Source organism: Heloderma suspectum, chromosome 3 (assembly GCF_057233095.1).
Source record: "Heloderma suspectum isolate Gila_16-S chromosome 3, 16-S_ref, whole genome shotgun sequence".
Taxonomy (NCBI): domain Eukaryota; kingdom Metazoa; phylum Chordata; class Lepidosauria; order Squamata; family Helodermatidae; genus Heloderma; species Heloderma suspectum.
Window position 1 is genome coordinate 128,099,827 of NC_139460.1, and position 21,786 is coordinate 128,121,612.

General features: G+C 43.1%; 1 protein-coding gene across 6 annotated transcripts in view; it reads right to left on the reverse strand.

The window, feature by feature from the left end:
- The window catches only part of TGFBRAP1 (transforming growth factor beta receptor associated protein 1), a 33,069-nt gene that overhangs the window by 3,958 nt on the left and 7,325 nt on the right, over positions 1–21,786 (reverse strand). For 2 of the 6 annotated variants that reach the window (XM_084844476.1, XM_084844475.1), the window contains 10 exons: positions 20,415–21,119; positions 18,766–18,960; positions 17,759–17,913; positions 15,311–15,393; positions 12,062–12,403; positions 9,338–9,395; positions 5,358–5,501; positions 4,306–4,455; positions 2,592–2,751; positions 969–1,402 (listed from right to left, as the gene is read on the reverse strand). In XM_084844476.1, coding sequence (XP_084700602.1) covers positions 969–1,402; positions 2,592–2,751; positions 4,306–4,455; positions 5,358–5,501; positions 9,338–9,395; positions 12,062–12,403; positions 15,311–15,393; positions 17,759–17,913; positions 18,766–18,960; positions 20,415–21,099 — 2,406 coding nt within the window. In that variant the 5' untranslated portion in view covers positions 21,100–21,119. Of the gene's footprint in view, positions 1–139; positions 222–718; positions 1,403–2,591; positions 2,752–4,305; positions 4,456–5,357; positions 5,502–9,337; positions 9,396–12,061; positions 12,404–15,310; positions 15,394–17,758; positions 17,914–18,765; positions 18,961–20,414; positions 21,120–21,786 lie in introns of those variants that run through there. The other 4 variants (XM_084844477.1, XM_084844478.1, XM_084844481.1 and 1 more) reach the window with 3 other exon arrangements.

Genomic DNA, 21,786 nt, shown 5'->3' on the forward strand with positions numbered 1-21,786 from the left:
GACAACAGTGATGGTGAGAAAATGAAGAACAGTAGATGCCACTGCCTATTTGCTCAGTGGCTCTCTGCTGTCAAGCAAGCAAGTAGCAGTAATGATGAGAAAGAGGATGAGGCGCAAGAGCAGCTGGTGACAATGGCAGGGAGAAGGTAGTCCCACTGCGGGAGGGGGCCCACTGAGGGTGTCTTGTCCAAGGCCCTCAGGAACCTAGATCACATCCAGTCCTGTAAGTAAAGAACTCTTGGCACCATGTTTACAAAAGCCTGCCTGTGCTTGTGTGCGTGAGTGGATGGAACTCCAACAGAGAATCTGTGTTCATTCTGCTCACGTAATCTTCCAACGCCCAATTTTCCCCAACTCCCACCTCTCACTTCAGCCCTCCCACACCACATCCCCGATCTTTCCTGACAGCCCCCAGAGGTTTCACTGAGGAAGTATTCCCTTGCATACATGTCCACACGCTGGTACTGGATACAACCAAAGTTTTTAAACAGGAGCTCCATGAACATAGGAAGTTGTCTTATCCCAAGTCAGATCATTGGTCCATCTAGCACAGTATTGTCAACGCTGACTTGCAGCGGCTTTCTGGGTTTCAGGCAGGGATTTTTGTAGTCCTATTTGGAGATGCCGGGATTGAACCTGAGACCTTCTTTCTGCGTTCAACATATGTACTCTACCACTAAGCCACGGTCCTTCCCAAAGCAAACCACTGACCCACCAACACTCAAATTCTTTATTTTTTTCAGGAAATGGAAATAGTTTCATATTTAATATAGGGATGCAGGATGGAAATAATCAATTAGCAGGTTATCATTTATTTATGAGCCAGGGAGAATTAAGATGTGTTCTTTCATCAGGAATCCAAACATTCGGGGGCATTACCAAAGGATTTCAAAACGTGCACATATTGATCTTTGGCTGTTGGACAGTATAGAATTGAATGAATGAAATTATCAAACTGGTACACTCACCTTTTCGTGCTTATAGGTAAGATTCTCAGCTTTTGCTAAGCCCAGTGCAATCTGAGTCATTCTTTGTGCATGGATACTTTCTCTCATTGCACCAGTCAGAAATGAGGAGAGAAGCTGCACTGACCAACTGTCAGGAATAAGCTGCAAAACACACGCTGCATTGAATTCGGCTGCATGATTGTTTAGGAGATCTACAGCAGCCATGACCAGTTCATGTTCTGATGTGCTGGAATTGAGATACGCCGAAAGCAGCATATGAAAAAGCTTCCGCCTGTAAGGAAGGTCTTTGCTCTCAGAATTCCACACGCAGTAGTCCTCAGCAGCAGCAAAGTCCTTCAGTTCGTGGACCAAGATATGTAAAGCTTTGTCATGCTCTTCCAGTTTTCCATATAATATTGCACACTCCATTGGAAGATCTGTGTCACTGATTTTATCTGCCAAAGGTAAATTTTAAGTAGAATGCTTGTGGTCATAAAAAAAAAAATTGAAAACTAAAAGCAACCCAAAAGATAAACCAGGAACAAGATTTTCATCAACTCTTGGCAGTTAGTTACATGTAGAATTCTGGAACCAGCATATCTATAAATACAATGGGGCAGGATCCAGACAACTCTGTGCAGAAGGAGAAGGCATTTCTGCATATAAATGGGGTTGGTATCCCATCTCTCCCAGCTGTATCACACACCATTCTGGACGATCCTCCAACCCTCAGGAACAGCTTCAAGGGCTATGAAGAGCGCAACAAAAAGCAGAGCCCTGGAAAAAACCCTACTATGTGCCTGCCGTTTGGATCCTGGCCAATATTTTCCTCATTATTGGAGAGGTGGTTGTGTTTGTTAGCTTAATGCAGGATTAAACACAATGTTAAAGAGACCAAACTTCTTGGATCACAAAAAGGCTTGCTAGGATTCAGACAATATTGGATTCATACATCACCCATGCACAGTGGGACTCAGCCCCATATGTACACTAATAATTATTATTATATTAAAAAATATTTCTAGGCCCCCTTTCAGAGCAGAACATATGATGTGGTCATATGAATGAAATACCTGATTCCTATAATCCTTCCATTTCAGAAACGCAGTGAAAGGACTGTGGCAATCAGGCATGTTATGCTTACGCCCACATCACATTCCGAGATGTATGTTACGTAGTGGCTAGGCCATGCTGCATTTTAGAGGGTAGCTGTATTCAGTAGTGAGTTAAACCAGCCTTTAATTACTCAGAAACGTGAATCAGCTGTAATGAAACAGAAACTGGCATCAACACAAACCATTTTAAATTGTCCCACTGACAACTTCAAGTCACCCAGTGTAGTCAAAATTTTAACTTCCTTCCATGCTATTTCTATGCCTGTACAGAGTTGGCAAAACATCTTCTGCAGTATATAAACCAGGTGTGAGTGACCTGTGGCCCTTGGCCTACTTGCAAAAGTGCCCCACAAGTGATCAGTTCAGACCTCTGGCAAGAGCAATCTGTCTTTCTCCTGGCAGCCCACTGTGCATGGACAAAGGGCATGCCACCCACTCTTGGCTCAAGCCCCACCCACTGCCAGCATGAGGCCCTCAACAGAAAACAGGTTCCCCACCCCCAATATAAACGCAATTTTAGTTCTCTTACCTAAAATAAAATGAACTCTATACAGGTCCGATTTCTGCAGAAGATTCCGTAGCTTCACCTGTGCTTTGGTCAGTTCCTCAACCCACTCTGTGCCCAGCAATCTCAGATGTAGCACTTCTTCCAGGTAAAGCACTGCTAGATGGGTGTGGTACTTTTCCTTCTGCCGGTATAAGAGACCATCAACCAACTCTAAGGTAGTCTATGTAAGCAAATTCCATTCATACTTTAACAAGATATAAATTACAACAAATCAAGATAACAAGTCAAAATATACTCAAAATATATGTTTCAAAAGGGCTGGGCTTCTGTCCTTGTACAACTTAACAAATTAGAAATTCCACCAATACAGCTTCTCCCACATGCTGCTAAGTTGATGAAATTTCAGGACACTTAGAGGAAAATGCATCCCTGTGTCTTTCAAAATATGATCAATAACTAAAAACACAAATCCTATTATTTGGCATTTTTTCAAAACCACAATTTTGCCACGCCATTTGCATTTTACCCATTCAAATTCAGTGGCTTATGTAGGCCAGGGTTCCCCTGTTTGTGGAATAATAATGCTGCTGCTGCTTCCGAAGTGCTTGAAGTTATACACTATTTTCCACTCTTGGAAATACTACTTCCTAACCACCTGCTAACTCTTTGGGCTAAACTTTTTAAAGCCTGTCTTTTTAAGAGCCCAATTCCATATTCTGCTGCACAGCAGCAGCAAAGGCCAGGAATCCTGCACTCCTGGTGCAAGGGAATAAGGAACCTCTTGTCCCTTTGCTCTAAGACTAGGTATCCAAAACAGTGTTGCCTTTCAAAAATCTAGAGCAGCCTTCCTGAACCTGGTGCTTCCAGATGTGGACTACAGCTCCATGGCCAATTGCCATACCAGCCGGGAATTATAGGAGTGTAATGGCCCCAGGAGTGTAACCAAATCACCTGTAGTTTTAGAGGGGCCTAGAGATCCATAATGCTTGGCTTAGGTTCATTGTAAGTGCAGTTTCCTTGCTAGTGGGCCTCTGAGTATGTGAGATGAGTCAAAGGTCGATAGCGCAGCCTCAATACATTCCTTGCTAATGAAGGCTATATCTTATCAGGGCCTAGGATGTGCCTGAGAAGTGAGGCTATATTTATGCCAAGTTACAGGTGTCTGGGCTGGGAAAGTTCTGATTGTTTTCCTTCTGAACAAGCACTGTTAGTCTATGCTGGGAAAGTTGCAGATGAATGCTAATTAACACTTGCTGCTGTCATGCTGCCTCACTGCTAACATGTATGGTATAAAACCCATTTTACCCTATGGCTCTGTGTTCAGAGAAGCTGTCTGATCCAACCACTGGGTATGCCTGTATGCTGTAAGTACTCAATAAAGTACGCCTGTGTGCTATAAGTACTCAATAAGTGCAATGTCCTTGCTAGTGGGCCTCTGAGCATGTGAGATGAGTCAAAGGTCAATAGCGCAGCCTCAGTACATTCCATGCTAATGAAGACTCCTTGTAAGCAAACCTGGGTCTGGCTTATCATTATCTCGGCACCTCCAAACCTTAGCAGCCCACAGCCGAGGCAATACAGGGAGGTGTAGTCCAACACATCTGAAGAGCACCAGGTTGGGGAAGGCTGCTCTAGAGAAACAACTGGGATTTTCTGAGCTATGTAGAAGTTCAGGCATATATTGAACACTCATACATATGTGTGTGTTTTTAATTGTTTTTAACACCCAACTTACTTTTATTCTTCTCTCTAGAACCAAGAATTCTAAATATTTTACTAGCGATATGGGATATTTGTTAAGGCAGCTGATTACATCATCTGGATTAAAGCTGTTTTCCTGTTGTCCTTCTTCCAGGGGCCTTTTAGTGAAGATGTATACTCCAACCTAAAACCAAGATGCATTTAGGAAATCAAGAACTGTAAATTTACAAATTACAGACACCACATACACATTTCTGGTGCTAGGTTACCAATTCCTGTTGCCTGATATTCCTTAACATGTTAAAAGGGACTGAAAGGACTTGACCTTCTCTAGTCCTACAAAATCACTGAAAACATGACATAAGTAGCCACTATGCAGCAATGGACCTTATAGTGGAAAAGAAACATAAATGTCCATTTACACACAATAGAATCGTAGTGTGAGGTACAGCTGTGCCTGGTCTTTGTCTCTTTATCAGCATTGGCTAGATGTGTGTTCTTGGTCCTAAGTGTACATTTCATTCAGCCTCCAATTGAATGAAATACACACTGAATGAAATACACAATAAAACAGAACTTCCCTCCTTACAGGGAGGAGGCAATTCTTTGGACTGTCATTTATTAAGTCACACAATATCTAGCAGATTCCAGTGACACTTGAATCACTCCATTCCACAATAAGTATGACAGCAATGCATGCAAGTCTCTGGGGAAAGTATTGCATTTTTCCAGGTACAGAATATTGTGCTTTGAGTGCTGGGAACATGAGATCTCCAAGCAACAAAAATGCTACCTTGAGAATAAAAGGAACGATTATGCAAAACAAAATTGCAGGTCATCTTTATGGCCACCCTCGCATACACATTCCCACTATTTGGTTGGCACTTTACTACTACAGTAAACTATTACACCTGTTTCATCATAATCACTGAATTTCTTGTTGGGAGGGTAAGATGCTGGAATTATGTATGAATACACTTAAAGGTTTCAGAAAAAGAACAGGATGTGCAGAACTAGTCACTCCAGAAAACATATCCAAGCAACAGCCATTTAAAAAACAATTCCCAAAAGAAGCTATCCACAAACCTCCTCACTTTGCTGTAAGACCCATTCTGCATACTTCCACACTAATTCATGGTCCAAGCAGGAGGTAAGGAAGTCTACTATATACTCGTAAAGGTCTGTGCGTGTAGAATCCTGAATGTCTCCATCAACAATTTTTATCCATAACTGAAGTACAGAAGAAACATATAGCAATCAGATTCAATTGCATGACAATTCAGTCCTTAAAAGGCAAACAACCTTGAGGCTGTCAGTCAATGGCCTTGTTTGCACATAACAACAACCCAGAGTATGGGTTGAGTATGGGTTGTCATTGAATCGTGGGTTGTTGTTACGTGTGAACCCTGCACTATGGTTTAACTATGGGTTCTTAACTATGAACCAGGAGGAGGACCCATGGTTTGTTGTTGGGTTGCAAACTCTGGAACGTTTGTGGTTAGCAACCCATAGTTAAACCATAATGCAGGGTTTGCATGTAACAGCAACCTACCATTCAACCCATACTCTGAGTTGTCATTACCAGGTCAATATGATTTACCAAAACTGCCCTGCATTGGCAGGGGAACAACGTGGTTACACATGCCATAGGTCAGGGAAGGGGCCAAAGTTCAGGACTAGAGCACACACTTTGCACGCGGAAGGTCCCAGGTTCAATCCCTGGCCTCTTAGGATAGGGCTAGGAAGGAATCCCACCTGAAACCTTGGAAACCCACTGCCAGTCAGTGTTGACAACAGTGGGTTAGATGATCAATGGTCTGATTCAGTATAAGGTAGTTTCCTATATTTCTATGCCTAAACATTACGGAGGGAGGGCAAGGGAGAACTTTACATGGGGCTGCCATTTTGGGCAGCATCCCTGCGTCAAGAGTAAACTCTAGTCCCACCCTCAGTCCAGATCCTGTATCTTACAAGCTCATGCCTCACCACAAACCTTTAGTCACTACGACATGGCTAGACCAGCCTTCCCCAAACCAGTACCTTCCAGATGTTTTGGACTTCAACTCCAACCAGTCCCAGCCAGTATGACCAATGGCCAGGAATTCTGGGAGTTGTAGTCCAAACCATCTGGAGGGCATCAGGTTGGGGAAGACCGGGTGAGACAAAGGGCGGACTGAGGCAAATAACTGAGGCGATGAACCAAGGACAGAATAACATTTTCCTGGCATAGTGACTATTCACATGACTGCCTTGATGCCTCTTGGAATGTCTTTGAACCATGGGGGCAGAATGAGCTGGCATCTTACAACTTATCTGAGATCTGCATATGCATTCATGAACAGTCACTATGCCAGAAAAGCAGGGAAGAGCAACCACTGGCTGCTACAAGCAGATACAATGCAGAGTTAAGAAGTGGTGCAAGTAGGGACATAGGAAGCTGCCTTATACCGTCAGACCATCGGTCCATCTAGCCTGGTACTGGACGTGGGGCTGACCTTTGAAGACAGTTCAGAAACTTCAGCTGGTGCAGAATGTGGCCACCCAAGTGATGGTGGAGTCGAGGTGATTTGATCATATAAAACCTACACTGCGCCAGCTGCACTGGTTACTGGTGTGTTTCTGAGCCCGATTTAAAGTGCTGGTTTTGACCTTTAAAGCCTTAAACAGTTTGGGACCAAATTATCTGAAGGACTGCCTTCACCCATATCAGCCTGCCCACACTTAAAGATCAGCAGGAGAGGCCCTCAGTTGCCTGCGAGAGTAGTTAGGTGGGCAACCACAAGAGACAGGGCCTTTTCTGCAGCGGCCCCTTACTCCTGGAATAACTTCCCATCGGACATCTGCCAAGCCCCATCATTGCAGGCTTTTAAGAAGGCCCTGAACACATACTATTTTACTTTGACCTTCCCCTGATATATTAGCTGCTGTTGCTGTTTTTATCACTGTTTTCATTGTGTTTCTGCTGTTTTACTGTGTTTTTATTGCTTTTGAAGACTATTTTGGTTTTTATTATGTGTTTTATTATTGTACACCACCTTGGGAGGGCTTCTGCCCTGAAAGGCAGCACAGAAATATTTTAAATAAAAGAAATAAATAACTGTCAACACTGACTGCCAGCGGCTCTCCAGGGTTTAAGGCAGGAGTTTCAGCCCTACCTAAAAGATTTTAAAGCTGACAATAGATATGGGGTGGGGGTGGGGGGGACAGGGTTAAGTTAAGGGTTCCATTCTCTTTCCATTAGCTCAGCTATCTACAGTCAGGGCCAGAAATATTGGAACAAGGATAGCTGTTTTGGCAGTTGGCCTCTGTACACCACCACATTGAAGTTGAAAGGAAACACACCCAGATGGGGCGAAGTCAGGACTTTCAGCTGTAATTCAAGGGGTTTGGCAAAAGTGGGGCACTAACCATTCAGGAAGTACAGCCAGTGGCATACACACACACCCATCGTTGGTGGCTCATAAGTAATGGAACAAACCAACATCACTTCAAACTTAAGGATCGCCTTTAATACCTGGATGAAAATCCTTTGAGTCAATGACTGCCTGAAGTCTGGAACCCATGGACATGACCAAATGCTGAGTTTCCTCCCTCGAGATGCTTTGCCAGGCCTTTCCTGCAGCTGCCTTCAGCTGCTGCTTGTTTGTGGGTCTTTCTGCCTTCAGTCTTGTCTTCAGTAAGTGAAAAGCATGCTCTATTGAGTGGAGATCAGGTGACTGACTTGGCCATTGAAGAACAGCCCACTTCTTTGCCTTCAGAAACTCTTGGGTAGCTTTTGCTGTATGTCTTGGGTCATTATCCATCTGCAATATGAAGCGGCATCCTATCAGTTTGGCAGCATTCGGCTGAATCTGAGCAGAAAGTATAGCCCTATATACGTCAGAATTCATCCTGCTGCTTTTATCAGCAGTCAGGTCATCAATAAACACCAGTGACCCAGCTCCATTGGGAGCCTTACATACCTATGCCATAACACTGCCTCCACCATGTTTGACAGATGATGTGGTATGCTTTGGATCATGAGCTGTTCCTTTCCTTCTCCATACTGTTCTCTTCCCATCATTCTGGTACAAGGTAATCTTGGTTTCATCAGTCCAAAGAATCTTATTCCAGAACTGGGCAGGCTTTTTTAGGTGTTTGCTGGCAAAGGCTAATCTGGCCTGTCTGTTCTTGAGCGTTACCAGTGGTTTGCACCTTGTTGTGAAGCCTCTGTATTTACATTCATAAAACCATCTCTTGACTGTAGATGTTGACAATGACATGCCTACCTCCTCAAGAGCGTTCTTGACCTGGCTAGATGTTGTGAAAGGGTTCCTCTTCACCATGAGCAGAATTCTGCGGTCACCCACTGTAGTTGTCTTCCATGGTCTTCCAGGCCTTTTGCTGTTGCTCAGCTTGCCAGTTAATTCCTTCTTTTTCAGGATGTTCCAAACTGTTGTGTTGGCCACTCCCACTGTTTTTGCTATCTCTCTGATGGGTTTATTTTGTTTCCTCAGCCTAATGATGGCCTCCTTCACTCACATGGACACCTCTTTGGGCCTCATGTTGGGAGTGCCAGTGAACAGCTACCAAATGCAAATGTAACACTCAGAACCACCTCCAAGCCTTTGATCTGCTTGAGTGGTTATGGGGTACCCAGGAAACAGGCCACACCTGGCCATGCAGCTGCTTGTCAGCCATTCGTTCCATTACTTATGAGCCACCAACGATGGGTGTGTGCGTATGCCACTGGCTGTCCTTCCTGAGTGGGTAGTGCCCCACTTTTGTCAGACCCCTTGAATTACAGCTGAAAGTCCTGACTTCGCCCCATCTGGGTGTGCTTCCTTTCAACTTCAATGTGGTGGTGTACAGAGGCCAACTGCCAAAACAGTTATCCTTGTTCCAATATTTCTGGCCCTGACTGTATTTGGACAGGAACAACAATGTATTACTAGCTCTAAATCCATGCACATGTGGCAGTTTCCAAGTGTCTAGAACTGGGTCTGAAAGAAGAGCTCAGTGTTTTTGTTCACTAGGAAGTATTTACACATTGCTTTGATTTCCCGGACACACGGTTGCACTCTGACCTGTAGTGCTGCAGCATCTTGATCATTTGAGTGATACAGGAGCCCAAGTGCAAAAAACCTGCATAAAAAGTGATATAAAAGGGCAAGTGACTAGAATGATTTACTTGGCGTTTGTAAAGTATTGCGCATGACAATCTTTATATGCTCAGTTCTTGCACAGATTCTATAAAGTGGGATTATATTATTCCCATTCTACACATGGGGAAGCAGGCTGAATTTCTGCTTTCTAATTGCTACACCTGGGTCTAAAGAGGTGGTATTCAGAACACAGTAGAGCCAGAACACAGCACTACCATTAAACAGAACCCACGCAACCCACTAGACATGCACAGCTATTAACAATCTAAAGCTATCCAACAGAAGCTACTGTCTAGCCACGACCAAGTTTTTACCTATATTTTGAAACAGATTCTCAAACATTTTCATAGTAGATCTCCAGACATGAGGCCAAGCCTCCCCAAATAATCCCTACTGTTATCTCTGATCCGAGAGGGCAGCCCTTTCCCCCAGCACTAAGATGAGCAGCTTCACGTGATGCATGCCACCTCCATGGGGATGCGCACCGCACAAAACCAGTGCTGGAAGGAGCACTGGTCAAGTCCCTTTTGCCATGCTGAAGCAGTTACAGAACTCTGTGTCCCTCAGCATGGAGAAAGGCAAAATGGGCAGAGTAGGGGGCTCCAATGATGTCAGTGGGTGTGGCCATGGCCACTGACATCATCCACCCCACGGAGGACCTTGTGGGGGCTGATTCAGCTCCCCATTCCATTCTGGTTCTTCATTCCTGCTCTCCATCAAGGGGGAAACATTTTGGTTATATTCGTGTTCCGTGAACAAACAGGAAGGTTCATAACCATCTATGTTGGGGTAAGGCAACAGAATGGCTGATTCAACCTAGTCACTAAGGCAGGGTGAGGCTACCCAGTGCCCTCCAGATGTTTTGGACTATGACTCCCATAACCTTTGACCATTAGCCATGCTGGCTGAAGCTGATGGGAACTGTAACCCAAACCTCTGAAGGGCACCAGGCTGCCTACCCCTGCTCTGAGGTCTTCCTATCTCATGCTATCCAACCCACAATCCCAGTGACCTGCTTCTATTACCTCCCATGCACAAGACAAGACAAAGGCAAATCCGGTCATAACAACTGAGGGGCACAAGAAGGGGAGAACTCTGTTGTTCACAGGGTGGGAGTCTGATAGTTCTCTGCCTGTTTCTCAGCAAGGCATTAATCAGTGATGCTGGGCCTCCTGAACCCTTGCTTATCTCAAAGTGCTCAGACCTCTCAGTTACACAGTGTCAATATTGGGACACTGCACTTATGCAATAGCTGACGGTTCTTATATGGATGGCTCTGGAAGAAAAACACATCCTTTAAAGATTAGGTTCACTTTTTGAATTATGCAGATGTTGATAAGCAAAAAGGGGTCTAAGCCTCAGAAATAAAGTCATTTCTTGGTTATAAAAAATGAACTATATTAAATTATCTTAGAGTCATAGAATTGTAGAGTCATAGAATAGTAGGGTTGGAAGGGGCCTACAAGACCATCAAGTCCAACCCCCAATCTTACACTCTTAGGAGTTGCTTTCAGGGGATTTGTTTGCTATAATGTTATTTTTCTGTTTGTAAAGATCATTTTCCCTAAAAAAATATAGTTAACAGTTAAAAATAAATAGTTGATGACAGCAGGCTTCATCTTGTTCCAGATGGACATGGGCTCCTAGTTCAAAATGTAAAAAAATAATGGACAAAAATGAATCGGGGAAGTAACAATGTGTCTTTAAGGAGAGCCTGGAGGAGCATCTTCGCCGCTATGTTCCTGCCCATCTGCCAAAATCATAACCAGAGGCTCTTCTCTGCTGCTCACAATGGTGTGATGGGTGGCTACCAGGGAAAGAGCCTTCTCTGTAGCAGCCCCTATCTGTGGAATGCCCTTCCCAGGGGGATCGGCCTTGTGTCTTCACTATATATGTTTAGACACCAGGTTAAGACTTTCCTCTTCCAGCAAGCATTTAATCTTTACTCTGTTGCCCTGATTATTAACTTTACTGCTGGCTCTTTAATATTTGGAGGGAGCAATCCTATGGCCGCTAGTCAGCAGCTGGACAGCCACAGGATATGTGGTTTTCCAGGAACTGACCTCAGTGCCTGTGCTCCGAGGTCGGTTCCTGAAGAACTGACCTTCTCACCTTCCATGCTGCCTTGCAGGCAGCGTGGAATGGCCTCATACTCCGCACTTGGAAGAGGAGCACGGAGCGGTCAAAATGGGGCGTTCTGGGGCAGGGAAGGTAGAAATGCCAGTACGACACATCCTATGTGTCATCCAGCAGCCTCCTCCCCTGCTCCACCTTCCCGCAGCTAGACAGCCGAAATTGGCTGTCTAGCTGCAAACGCAGGGCAGGAGAAGTGCGGAGGGAACGATCCCCTCCATGCTTTTCCTGCCCTGCATTGGGTAGGCGGCCACCTCCAAGTTCGGAGAAGGCCACCTATCCCCATAGGATTGCACCCTTAATATTTTCATATTTAAAATTTTGATATTGTCATTGTTGTACTTATTGTTCTGGTTGTTACTTTACTGTTGTGGGGGGGGGATGCTTGTAAACTGCTCCAAAGGAATCTGTCAGTTGGGCAATAAATAAATTTAATTAAATAATTAAGGAGGCCCACCACTCACTTTGAGGACTGGGACTCTAGGAAATACGCTCTGATGGTCACATGCTTACTTTTTGTGCTTTTCCAGCCATGCAGCACTATCCGGGAGAAGGCAGAAATTCTCCGAAACAAGTAGATCTAGAAGGCTTTCATGACTGGACTCTGCATAGAGCTTCAATAAAGCTGTATCAATGTCTTCCTTGTAGCCATTTGCAATGTCAGTGCTGCGTACTTCACTCAAGTAGGTCATGAGAAACTGCTTGCACTTGACCATCTTCTCCTGGTCCCCTTGCGTCAGTTGGTTTAAGTCGGCATATTCATGGAGGGGAGGGTGCGATCGCATAAATGAAGAAGAAGTAGGCAACAGGAAGGGGTAGAGCGAGATCAGCTCCCGGACATCAAGCTGGCCACTTCTGCAATTACAGTGTCAAACTAGATGAAGCAAAAAAGAAATAAAAAGTATACGTAGGCGCGCGCGCGCGCACACACACACACACACACAGAAGGAGGATACTGAGCTTTTCCCCCTCCACGTAAGAGAATAAGGATACTGTTACAGCTGCCCACTTGTGAATTTCTTTAAAGTTAAGCTTAATTTAGCATAAGAAACATTTCATGAGTAACATATTAAAGAAGATACTAGGACCCTCAGTGGCCATTCCAAGTTTGCACTAGAAAATATAAGACCTGGAATAATCAAGGGAAGCTTAGCAGTAAGATTCTCTTGGAGATTCTATGGAAGTGTTATGTCTCAAAACCTCAATCCAAGAAGTCTCTGGGGGCTCAGACACAGGAAAAATGCTCAAACAACATAGTGGTTGTATTCATACCATCTCAGCTTAATAAGCCAAGATAAGAACAACCTTTTTACTGATCCCCTCAGCCCTGTCACTCCTTTCTTGGCAGTGTAAGCAAATAAACCAGGAAGCTTCTGGTTAACCAAACCAGGAAGCTTCTAATTAACCACAAGGTTGGATCCAAACTTAAGAGTCTTCCTGGTTAGCTTATTATGCTATGATCATCTTAACCAGGCCACTATTTCCAATGCTGTTTTGAGCTGCAGAACCTTTCAAAACCATTCTAAGATATTTCTACTAGTCTGGAAAATCCAAACTTCAAAAGGGGGTGGGGAGCAGATTTACTAACATTTAGGTTTCAGTCAAATTGTTAATAATGTGCATGGATATCTTTACATTACTGTTACCTCCTTCTACTCCCAGGATACGTTGCAATTTTTCTTTCTACCATAAAGAAAAACTCTGCCACCTCCTGAAAACAGCTCTATTCCAGGAAGTATTCTTTAACTGACCAGCCACAGTTTTTATTGGCATCCTTTTTAAAAACGACAACAATTGTAATATGGCATTTTAATTCTTTTTATCTTTTTACTATTTTACCTCTTATGTTCACCACTCCGGAATCTGTTTCAGATATGGGGTGGTATACAAATGTTGTAAGTAAGTAAGTAAATAAATAAATAAATAAAAATAAAATAAAATAAAGAGACAAACTGTCCTATAGCTCCAGAGAGGGCCACGCAGGGTCTATGAGGCGATTCACATGTAACGAAAAGCCACCGTGGGTGAACTTCCCCATGGGGCTTCTTATTGCAGCACTGGCCACCATTCTGAAAAATTAAGCTGTGGCGGAGACGAGCCGCAGCTTGTTATTATCTACAAATCCGGCGAGGGTGGGTTGTTGGGGTGATTGGAAAAGCCACCCGCAACCTTAAAACAGGCAATGGGTTCTGGGTGGCTTATTAACCACCCCAACAACCCACCCTTGCTGGGTTTGCATGTAAAGACAAGCTGTGGCATACCACCGCCATGGCTTGAAATGTTAAAATACAAAACAGCGAGCCATTCTGTGGGGAAATTCACCCACAGTGGCTTGCCATTACATACACAAATAATTTGAAAGTAAAATAACCACCGGCTTCAAGCAACAGCTGCTTTGAGTGCCATTTTTATTGGTAGAAAGATAAGGCACAAATCAAATAAATAAATAAAATGAAATGACCAGCCTTTTGCCTCCATCAAGCTGCCTACACCACCAGGGAAGCCTTTAAATATCAACACAGGGGGCAGCAGAATCACATCTGCTTGTTCTACCCTCACCCATGTAGAATGTAGCATGTGAGGAGCATGAAGTCCAGAGCACGTGGGCCTGATAAAATACTATGGTTACCAAGCAAGAAGGGGCGAGGCCAGAGATAAGGATCCTAGACTATTGTGCATTGGGCTTTACATATGTACATAGCATTTACATGTGCATCTTAGTGATATTGTTTACGTTCATAATTACCTAGTTCAGTATACAAGTTTGTCTTGCTCAACTGTATTGCAAACCGAGTGCTGCTTCCTCCCCAAAGTTCTTCTCCAACTGAGAACATTGAAATGAGATTCTGCTCATGCGGTTAGCAAACGGGCACCCAAATCCAGTCTTTTTAGGTGCACACACAGCTCTTTAAATGTGAACTCTTTATTCTCAACGAAATTCTCACCCATTCATATAGTTCTACAACAGGTTTTTAAATGGCAGTATAGTTTACAAAATACCGTGCTGCCTGAACAAATAAACTCACGTTACGTAGGAAGCTGCCTTATACCAAGTCACATCATTGGCCCATCTAGCTCAGTATTGTGGACAAGGATGGGCAGCAGCTCTCCAGGCTTTAAGGCAAGTTTCTTTCCAAGCCCTATCTGGAGATGCTGGGGATTGAACCTGAGACTTTCTGCATGCAAAGCAGGTCTCCTACCACTGGGCTACAGCCCTTCCTCAGCTGCTACTTCAGTTGTGCAGGTGGGTACCGAAACTGCAATTCCCGGGGAGTATGCCATACCAAGCACACACACACACAGAACCAGTGTGTATGCAACAACATTACAGTCAGAACAGAAATCTTGCGAGTTTTTCTGAACGCTTGCCAAAGAAAGTTGTAAATGCCAAGCTGATTCCAAATCAAGTCTGGCACATCAGTTGAATCCACAACTGGACTAGATAAGCCAAGGGGCAGAGCAGGCGAGAACAATCTCGTTATCCAATCACACACCTAGTATGCCGGAATCAAAGCATGCACCAACAGGACCTGGGCCTATGTTAGAAAAGAGCTGGCATCACTGGTCACTACCTAATCAAAAAGAGCAACTCCCAAATTTGCCTTGGTTTACTGCCCGAAGACTCATGCCTTTTAAGTGTTTCAGTCTAACCATATTAAAATGTCTCAGAACGTAAGAGCCTTTAATGCCAAGTGCATGGATTTAATCAATGCTTGATTAACAACCCTGCAAGAGTATTTCTCACCCGGTATGAAGTGTTACCTGAAGAGTTCTTTTGCTTCTAGGAACTGAAGTTGTGCAAACTGTATAAATCCTGCTTGCTGCAGGATTCGCTTGTACATTACCTGCAAAGGAAACAAAGAAAAATAGGTATTTTAAGTGTGCAAACCATGTATTATAGAGTGACTAATGCACTAGTTGTGTCTCACTGAAATGAGGAATAAAACAGGACTGGGCTTCCTATTTACAGGTCATTTATCACACATTTTGTATTGCTTTACACAATATGCAGATGGAAAAGGCCAGAAGGCCACCAGCTCTGCAAAAGGATGCCAGGTGAAGAACGGAAACATGCCTACAAGACAAACTGCTACAGATGACTCAAGTGATTTCTGAGCTATAACCCTCAACCTAGTAAGATTCCTGTAGAGGAGAGCAATTCTATGTAGGAAATTGCATAAGAGCACATGGATTATGTGCACTCATATGCACTCATGTCATGTGTAGGAAAGCAGTAACTAGTCACAGCTACAATATACATATATACATTATGTAAGCCTACATCTGGGATACAAGCTCTCCCCTCCATGGAAATGCTTCCCAAACATTTGTAAACAGACACTTGGAAGCAGACATGGGGGGCAGGGGAGAGATTAGTTTTTAACCAAATTGCTTTGAATCAAGATAGATTCATTCAATTTATGAGTTGTCCTGTAGCCGAACCTCTCAGAACGTACATAAAGAGCAAATACAGTAATATTTGCTTAATTTTAAAATGTTTTAGCACACATTTGCAATAGTGAACCTATTCACCATTTTTACCTATTCATTCTTTTCAATAATTTGATCACAAGCTTTACTTGACTAGCTCAACATGAACTTGAAGCCACCAGTACCTTTTCCCAGCACTCTACATCAAATTGACTGAAATGAAGTGTGCAAATTCAGCATTTATTGTTAAAAACCTAGGAAGAGGATGGGTGTGTACACAGAGGCACATGACGATTAGTGCTAGCACAGAACAGAAAGGAAATGTGACAAGAGGCCTGAACTATGACCAGTGTCATAATTTACTACTTGCTGAACAGAATTCAATGTATATTCTGTCTTTCCTAAATTATTAAAATGTAATTAAATTTATCTAATGACAGGCAATACAAAATTATATATAGATTAAAACAGCATGGAGAAAGTCAATTATTTATCTTTCAGTCATCAATACATTTCTTGGTATTTCAAAGCCACAGCATGGGCGTTACATTTACTATTTGACTGCAGTGTCACTTCATCAGCTCTGTTGAGACACCAGCTCCACTGGGCACCTCTTTCCCGCAATGTTTGTTGTTATAATAACTTTTCCATTTATGTTTGTTGTTATAATAGCTTTTTAACTTTAAGAACAGGTGCCTGAATTTGTTTCCCCCACTCTCAACTTCCTCCCCATCTCTTTTTTCTTTTTTGTTCTGTCTTTTAGATTATAAACCTGCAGATTGTCAATGCTGTTTGTTATTGATCTTATGTAAGATGCTCTGGGAGCCTTTTTGGCAGTAGGGCAGGGTAAAGATGCACAAGGGGCTGCAGGCGTGAGAACTGCCAAAAGTCACCCTTCTCCGTTCCGCTGATGGAGGCTTTCTGTTGGCAGAGGGACATGGGTTGGATACCACACGCAGTGACCTGGTTCGCACGTAATGATACATCAGTTTAAAAACCGATGGATTGTTGGAGACGCGCAAGCGTCCACCTCTTCCACTTTACAGAACAGCCCACAATCTGCTCCTTTGTAGGTTGTGCAGCATGATGGGCAAACCTAGACCGCTAGGCTGTTTAGGGGCTAAATAACCAGTGTTTAACACATGGTTTGTTGTTGGGTTAACTGCTGGGTTGTTTAGCCCCTAAACAACCCAGGGGTCCAGGTTTGGACATCATGCTGTACAACCTTCGAAGGAGCTGATTATGGGTTGTGTTATAAAGTGGAAGAGGGGGATGCGCACCCCCAACAATCCACTGGTTTTTAAACCAATGGATTGTCATTATGTGCAAATAGCCCCAGTGTATATGAAGTGCTTTGAACACATGAAATTCATTCTATAAATGCTTATCGCTTCCTCCTGAACTTGCTACATTAGTGGTCCCATCAGGAAGCAAGACCTGTTGAAATCAATGAAACTTGCTTCGAGGTGAAAACATTTAGACAAAGATTAGACAGGTCACAAAGCACCACTCTGCTATTCCTCCAGTTACAAATACGAATTGCTCATTACTCCAAGAATCATTCAAACCCAACTCTTAACACATGCAATCTAACCCAACTCTACAGACTCCTAATAGCTCCATTCATTTGGAGTGCATCCTGTAAGCTGCACCAAGAAGGGTATCTTTCTTGCAATTCCAACATGTTATCAGATATATCGAAATTAAGCTTCATCTTCACAGTTTGTTTGCTACTCCATCATCTTCACATGACTAGATATATTTAAAATACAGACCGACCTGAAATTTCTCTTTTGGAATATTTCTTCGGGCTCCCTTTGCTAACACTAGCGCTTCTTCAACTCTCTGGCTGGCCAAAAGATCCTGAATCTGTCTTTCCAAAGGTAGCGGCACCAAGATGTATACTCCTTTGGTGGTAGCTACAATTACTTTGCCTGAATTTTAAAAAATGAAAACAAAATGTCCAATTGACATTTGGCACCATAGCAAAAGACATTAAAAAGAGAGAGAAAAAAGAATACTGAATACAGCTTTTAACAGTGAAAATACACCTGTTCATAGTAAATGCAGCACAACAACAATTTCTATCAGACAATGGCGATGCACAATAAAGCAGGAAGGTGGCACCTAGCAAAAATCTAGCTAGCAATGGGACTGAGGATATCCTATGCATGTTTAGACAGAAAAAAGTCCCACAACTCCCAACATTCCTCAGCCAGCCATGTTTTTTTCGGTCTAAACATGCATAGGATTGCGCCCTGAACATCTTTGCTGCTGTTTTAGTGAAGAGGATCTAGGATGCAAGAGCTAGCAGGTATTCACAAACACTGTTTGTATACACAGATGCTTGGTGATACTTGCGCAAATGCATTTTCCCCTCCATTTTGAAAAAGTGAAACTTCAGATTAGTAGAGTTTAGATGTGCTGATGTTCCCTAGTTATTTATAGAACTCATCAGTTAGTTGCCTTTCCACATAATAGTTCAGCCAAAAAATGTGGCTTTCCCCCGTTTCTTAGCAAGCACCAATGACACTGCACTAGCACTGGTTTACATTGCCACAATGTCATTAGTACTAACACTGTGCCAGCACTGGATACTACCAGTAACATTCAATTGAGTAATAATTAGGAAAAGCAGCTTGGCAGCGAGTTCTTGGCAAGTCCCCGCCTTTTGCATTTTTAAAGGTTATAAACAAAATAGATTTAGATATTCACCAAAGCAATTATTTTAAAAAAGGGAAAAAAGAGTCCACATCTACATCAGTGCAAGATTAACAAGATGGTACCTTCAAAGTCTTGTAGAATGTGGCCATCTTTAAAGGGTAGTGTCTGTTTTTGTTGCTGGTCCAGCATACTATGCACGGTAATGAACTCTTCATCAAGAGCAACTACATAGGGAAAGCAGAGGGCAGCGCCAACCACATTTTCTGACCAGTGAACCGGAGCATGCTGGGAAATGCCATCAACAGTTGCAAACATACCTGCCAGTTTATAAAGGGAATAATGTGAATGAGATGTTGATCAGACAACCAGCTGATCACCTGGATTTCAGACTATTGTTTGTATAGATTGACATACTACAAAGCCTCAATGATGGTGTCTTTAGCGAAAGTTCTGAACAAAAAAGAACAGTTCCTCTCAAGTGCATGATAATTTGAACACTAATTTAATAAACTCTACCATTCATTGTTAAAAGGAAAAGCTATTAAGATTTCAAAACGTCAGAACAGAAAGTTCCACACACAAAAGGATAAGTCCTGGCGCTGGCCTAAGACATACTACTGTTTGAGCAGGAGCAGAAAATGGTTTCTTCCCCCACCCCATCAAGGTGTATAATACCTAAGGCTGCTCAAGTTATTTTGGCACTAGGGCAGGAAATCCCATAAGCACTTCTCCCCACCCCCTAGCAGTAAAAATACAACAAGAACGTAAGTAACTAACAATTTGCTGCCCTTTCATGTCACCCAAAATTAATTGCCTGAGAAGGCTGTCTCTTGCTGGACAACCCTGAATAACCATCTAAATGGCGGAAAAATCAAGAAATAAGATGTATTGACAATGACTTCAGCCCAACACCTTGTGCTTCAGTTGCCCTTTCTTCTTATTGTTAAAAGGAAAGAGACATTAAATTTCACTTTGAATCAAAGAGATGGAAGCGACCTTAGACATCATCTAGTCCAACCACCTATTCAGTACAGGAATCTTGCAAGTGCAATATACCCAACAGATGGCCATCCAGCCTCTACTTAAGTATCTCCAGTGAAGAGAACACACCACCTCCAAGTCTGTTCCACTGCTGAATAGCTGCTACCCTTAGGAAGTTTCAAGTACATTACAACATCAGTTATGTTCTAAACCTGACTGTAAGTGGAAGGAAAAGGCATTATGAGCACAATCCTAAGCATATGCATTCAGAATTAAATGCCACATAGTTTTTATAATTTGGTTTTAACTGCTTTTAATGATGATTTGTATTGTTCGTTTTAGGCGATTGTTATTTTATTGTTGTAAATGCCCTGAATTTGTATCAGGAGGACAGATGCAAGCAAATAAAATAAACAAACTGTTGTATGGTATAGGGTTGTACAAGTATTTGAGGTATTACTGGATATTGCCCTTGACAACTATAATGACTAGACAACTATAATGACTAGACTATAATGACTAGGCCCAGTGTCCACCACCATACTGTTTTTACATTTACTTTTATTTTCTTATTTGTTTGTTGTTGTATGCTCTCCTGCTGTGAAATCCTAATCTGTTGTGCAGAAAAAGATAGCATGATATTGAAAGTAGATATCAAGATTTCCCAGAGTGTTGCATGAAGGAACAAATCTGATTGAAGCAAGTTTTGTCTGATCACGAAGGAAAACCTTTGAGGGCAGACAAGGCAAAAATCCTTCAAATGGGATGCAACGAGACACTGCAGCCTTACCTAATCCTCCAGGTCCAGCCAACAGGAACTCTTGCCTGCCTATTCTTTTCACAATTGGTCTTCTCTCTTCACTAGAGTAAGGAAAAAGATCCTGGGAGACTCCTGTATTGTAATTCAGGATAATGTACTGGGTAGTCAGAGCAAGGCATAAATAGTGGCCGTCTGCGGCAACTGCACAGGGCTGCTCCGGAGTGGAAAGCTCCTTCACAATCTGGACCCTGTCCTCGTATACCATGAACAGCTGAATGGTTCTCCGTTTGACTGAAACGATACAAACCTCAACACAGAATGGGTCCCCACTCACGGGGTTCTCATTCAACGTGAACGTCACAGCTCCCTTAATTCTAGCCCCCGTGGGTATGGGTTCCAAATTCATCATGTTCATTAACATGATGGTATTGTCACAAAGCACCAGAAGTCTATTAAGTGCTGAAGCTGCTTTCAATTCTCCCACAGCCTTCCGAAAACTTAGGTATTTATGCAGCTGCTTAGTGACCGAAAATGCCATTTTTTCTGCTGGTGAATTCTTCTCTTCCAGGAGGAAGTGACAGATAGACCCATCATTAGTCCCAATATAGAGGTTCCTTCCACAGCACTCAATGCATTCGATATTGATTCGAGCTTTGTCACCCATTAGCATTTCCCGCTCAACCGCGGGGACGAGCTTGAAGGCCTTGACACTCATTGTGCTTTCCAGATGGCCTGCTGGGTGAAGAGAGAAAGGCTGCATTTTTATTCACACCCATGCAATAGAGAAGAACAAATAGGACATTTAAAATTAATCAGTTCAAATCTGTAACTTATTAACATTTCCTAAAAATAAGTGCACTTTACAATGGAACATCCGAAACGGTACATTTGTTGACTGATGGCCAGTACATGGGCAGCCTGAAGCTAATATAAGGCAAGCAGATTTGAACAAAATTTGCTCAAAATATGCTGTCCATGGGCCCTAAGCTCATCAGCTCCAGCATCTGGTATCACTGGGGATGGGAAAGGGGCACCTCCGTGATGTTACAGCTCATGCATGTGGCTTTGTCCAAAATAGCACCACTGTAAAACAACTACTCTAGGAGGATGCATGCAATGCACATGTTTGGCATACTTAGGTATTATTTAGTACATTTATATCCCACCTTTCTTCCATCGTGGAATTCAAGGTGGTGTACATGGACTTCCCAGACACTCTCCTAATCCAGGCACTAAACAAACCCAAAGCAGCTAAGCTTCAGGTGGTGGCTGCATCATGTGCCCTCAGACCATACCCACACAGCTTTGCCCACACACAGCCTGCCCACAACCGTCACCACTGGGGGTGGGCCGGGGGGGGGGGGGAAGAAGCAGATCTGAGGAGGAAGCAGCCCTCTCTCCT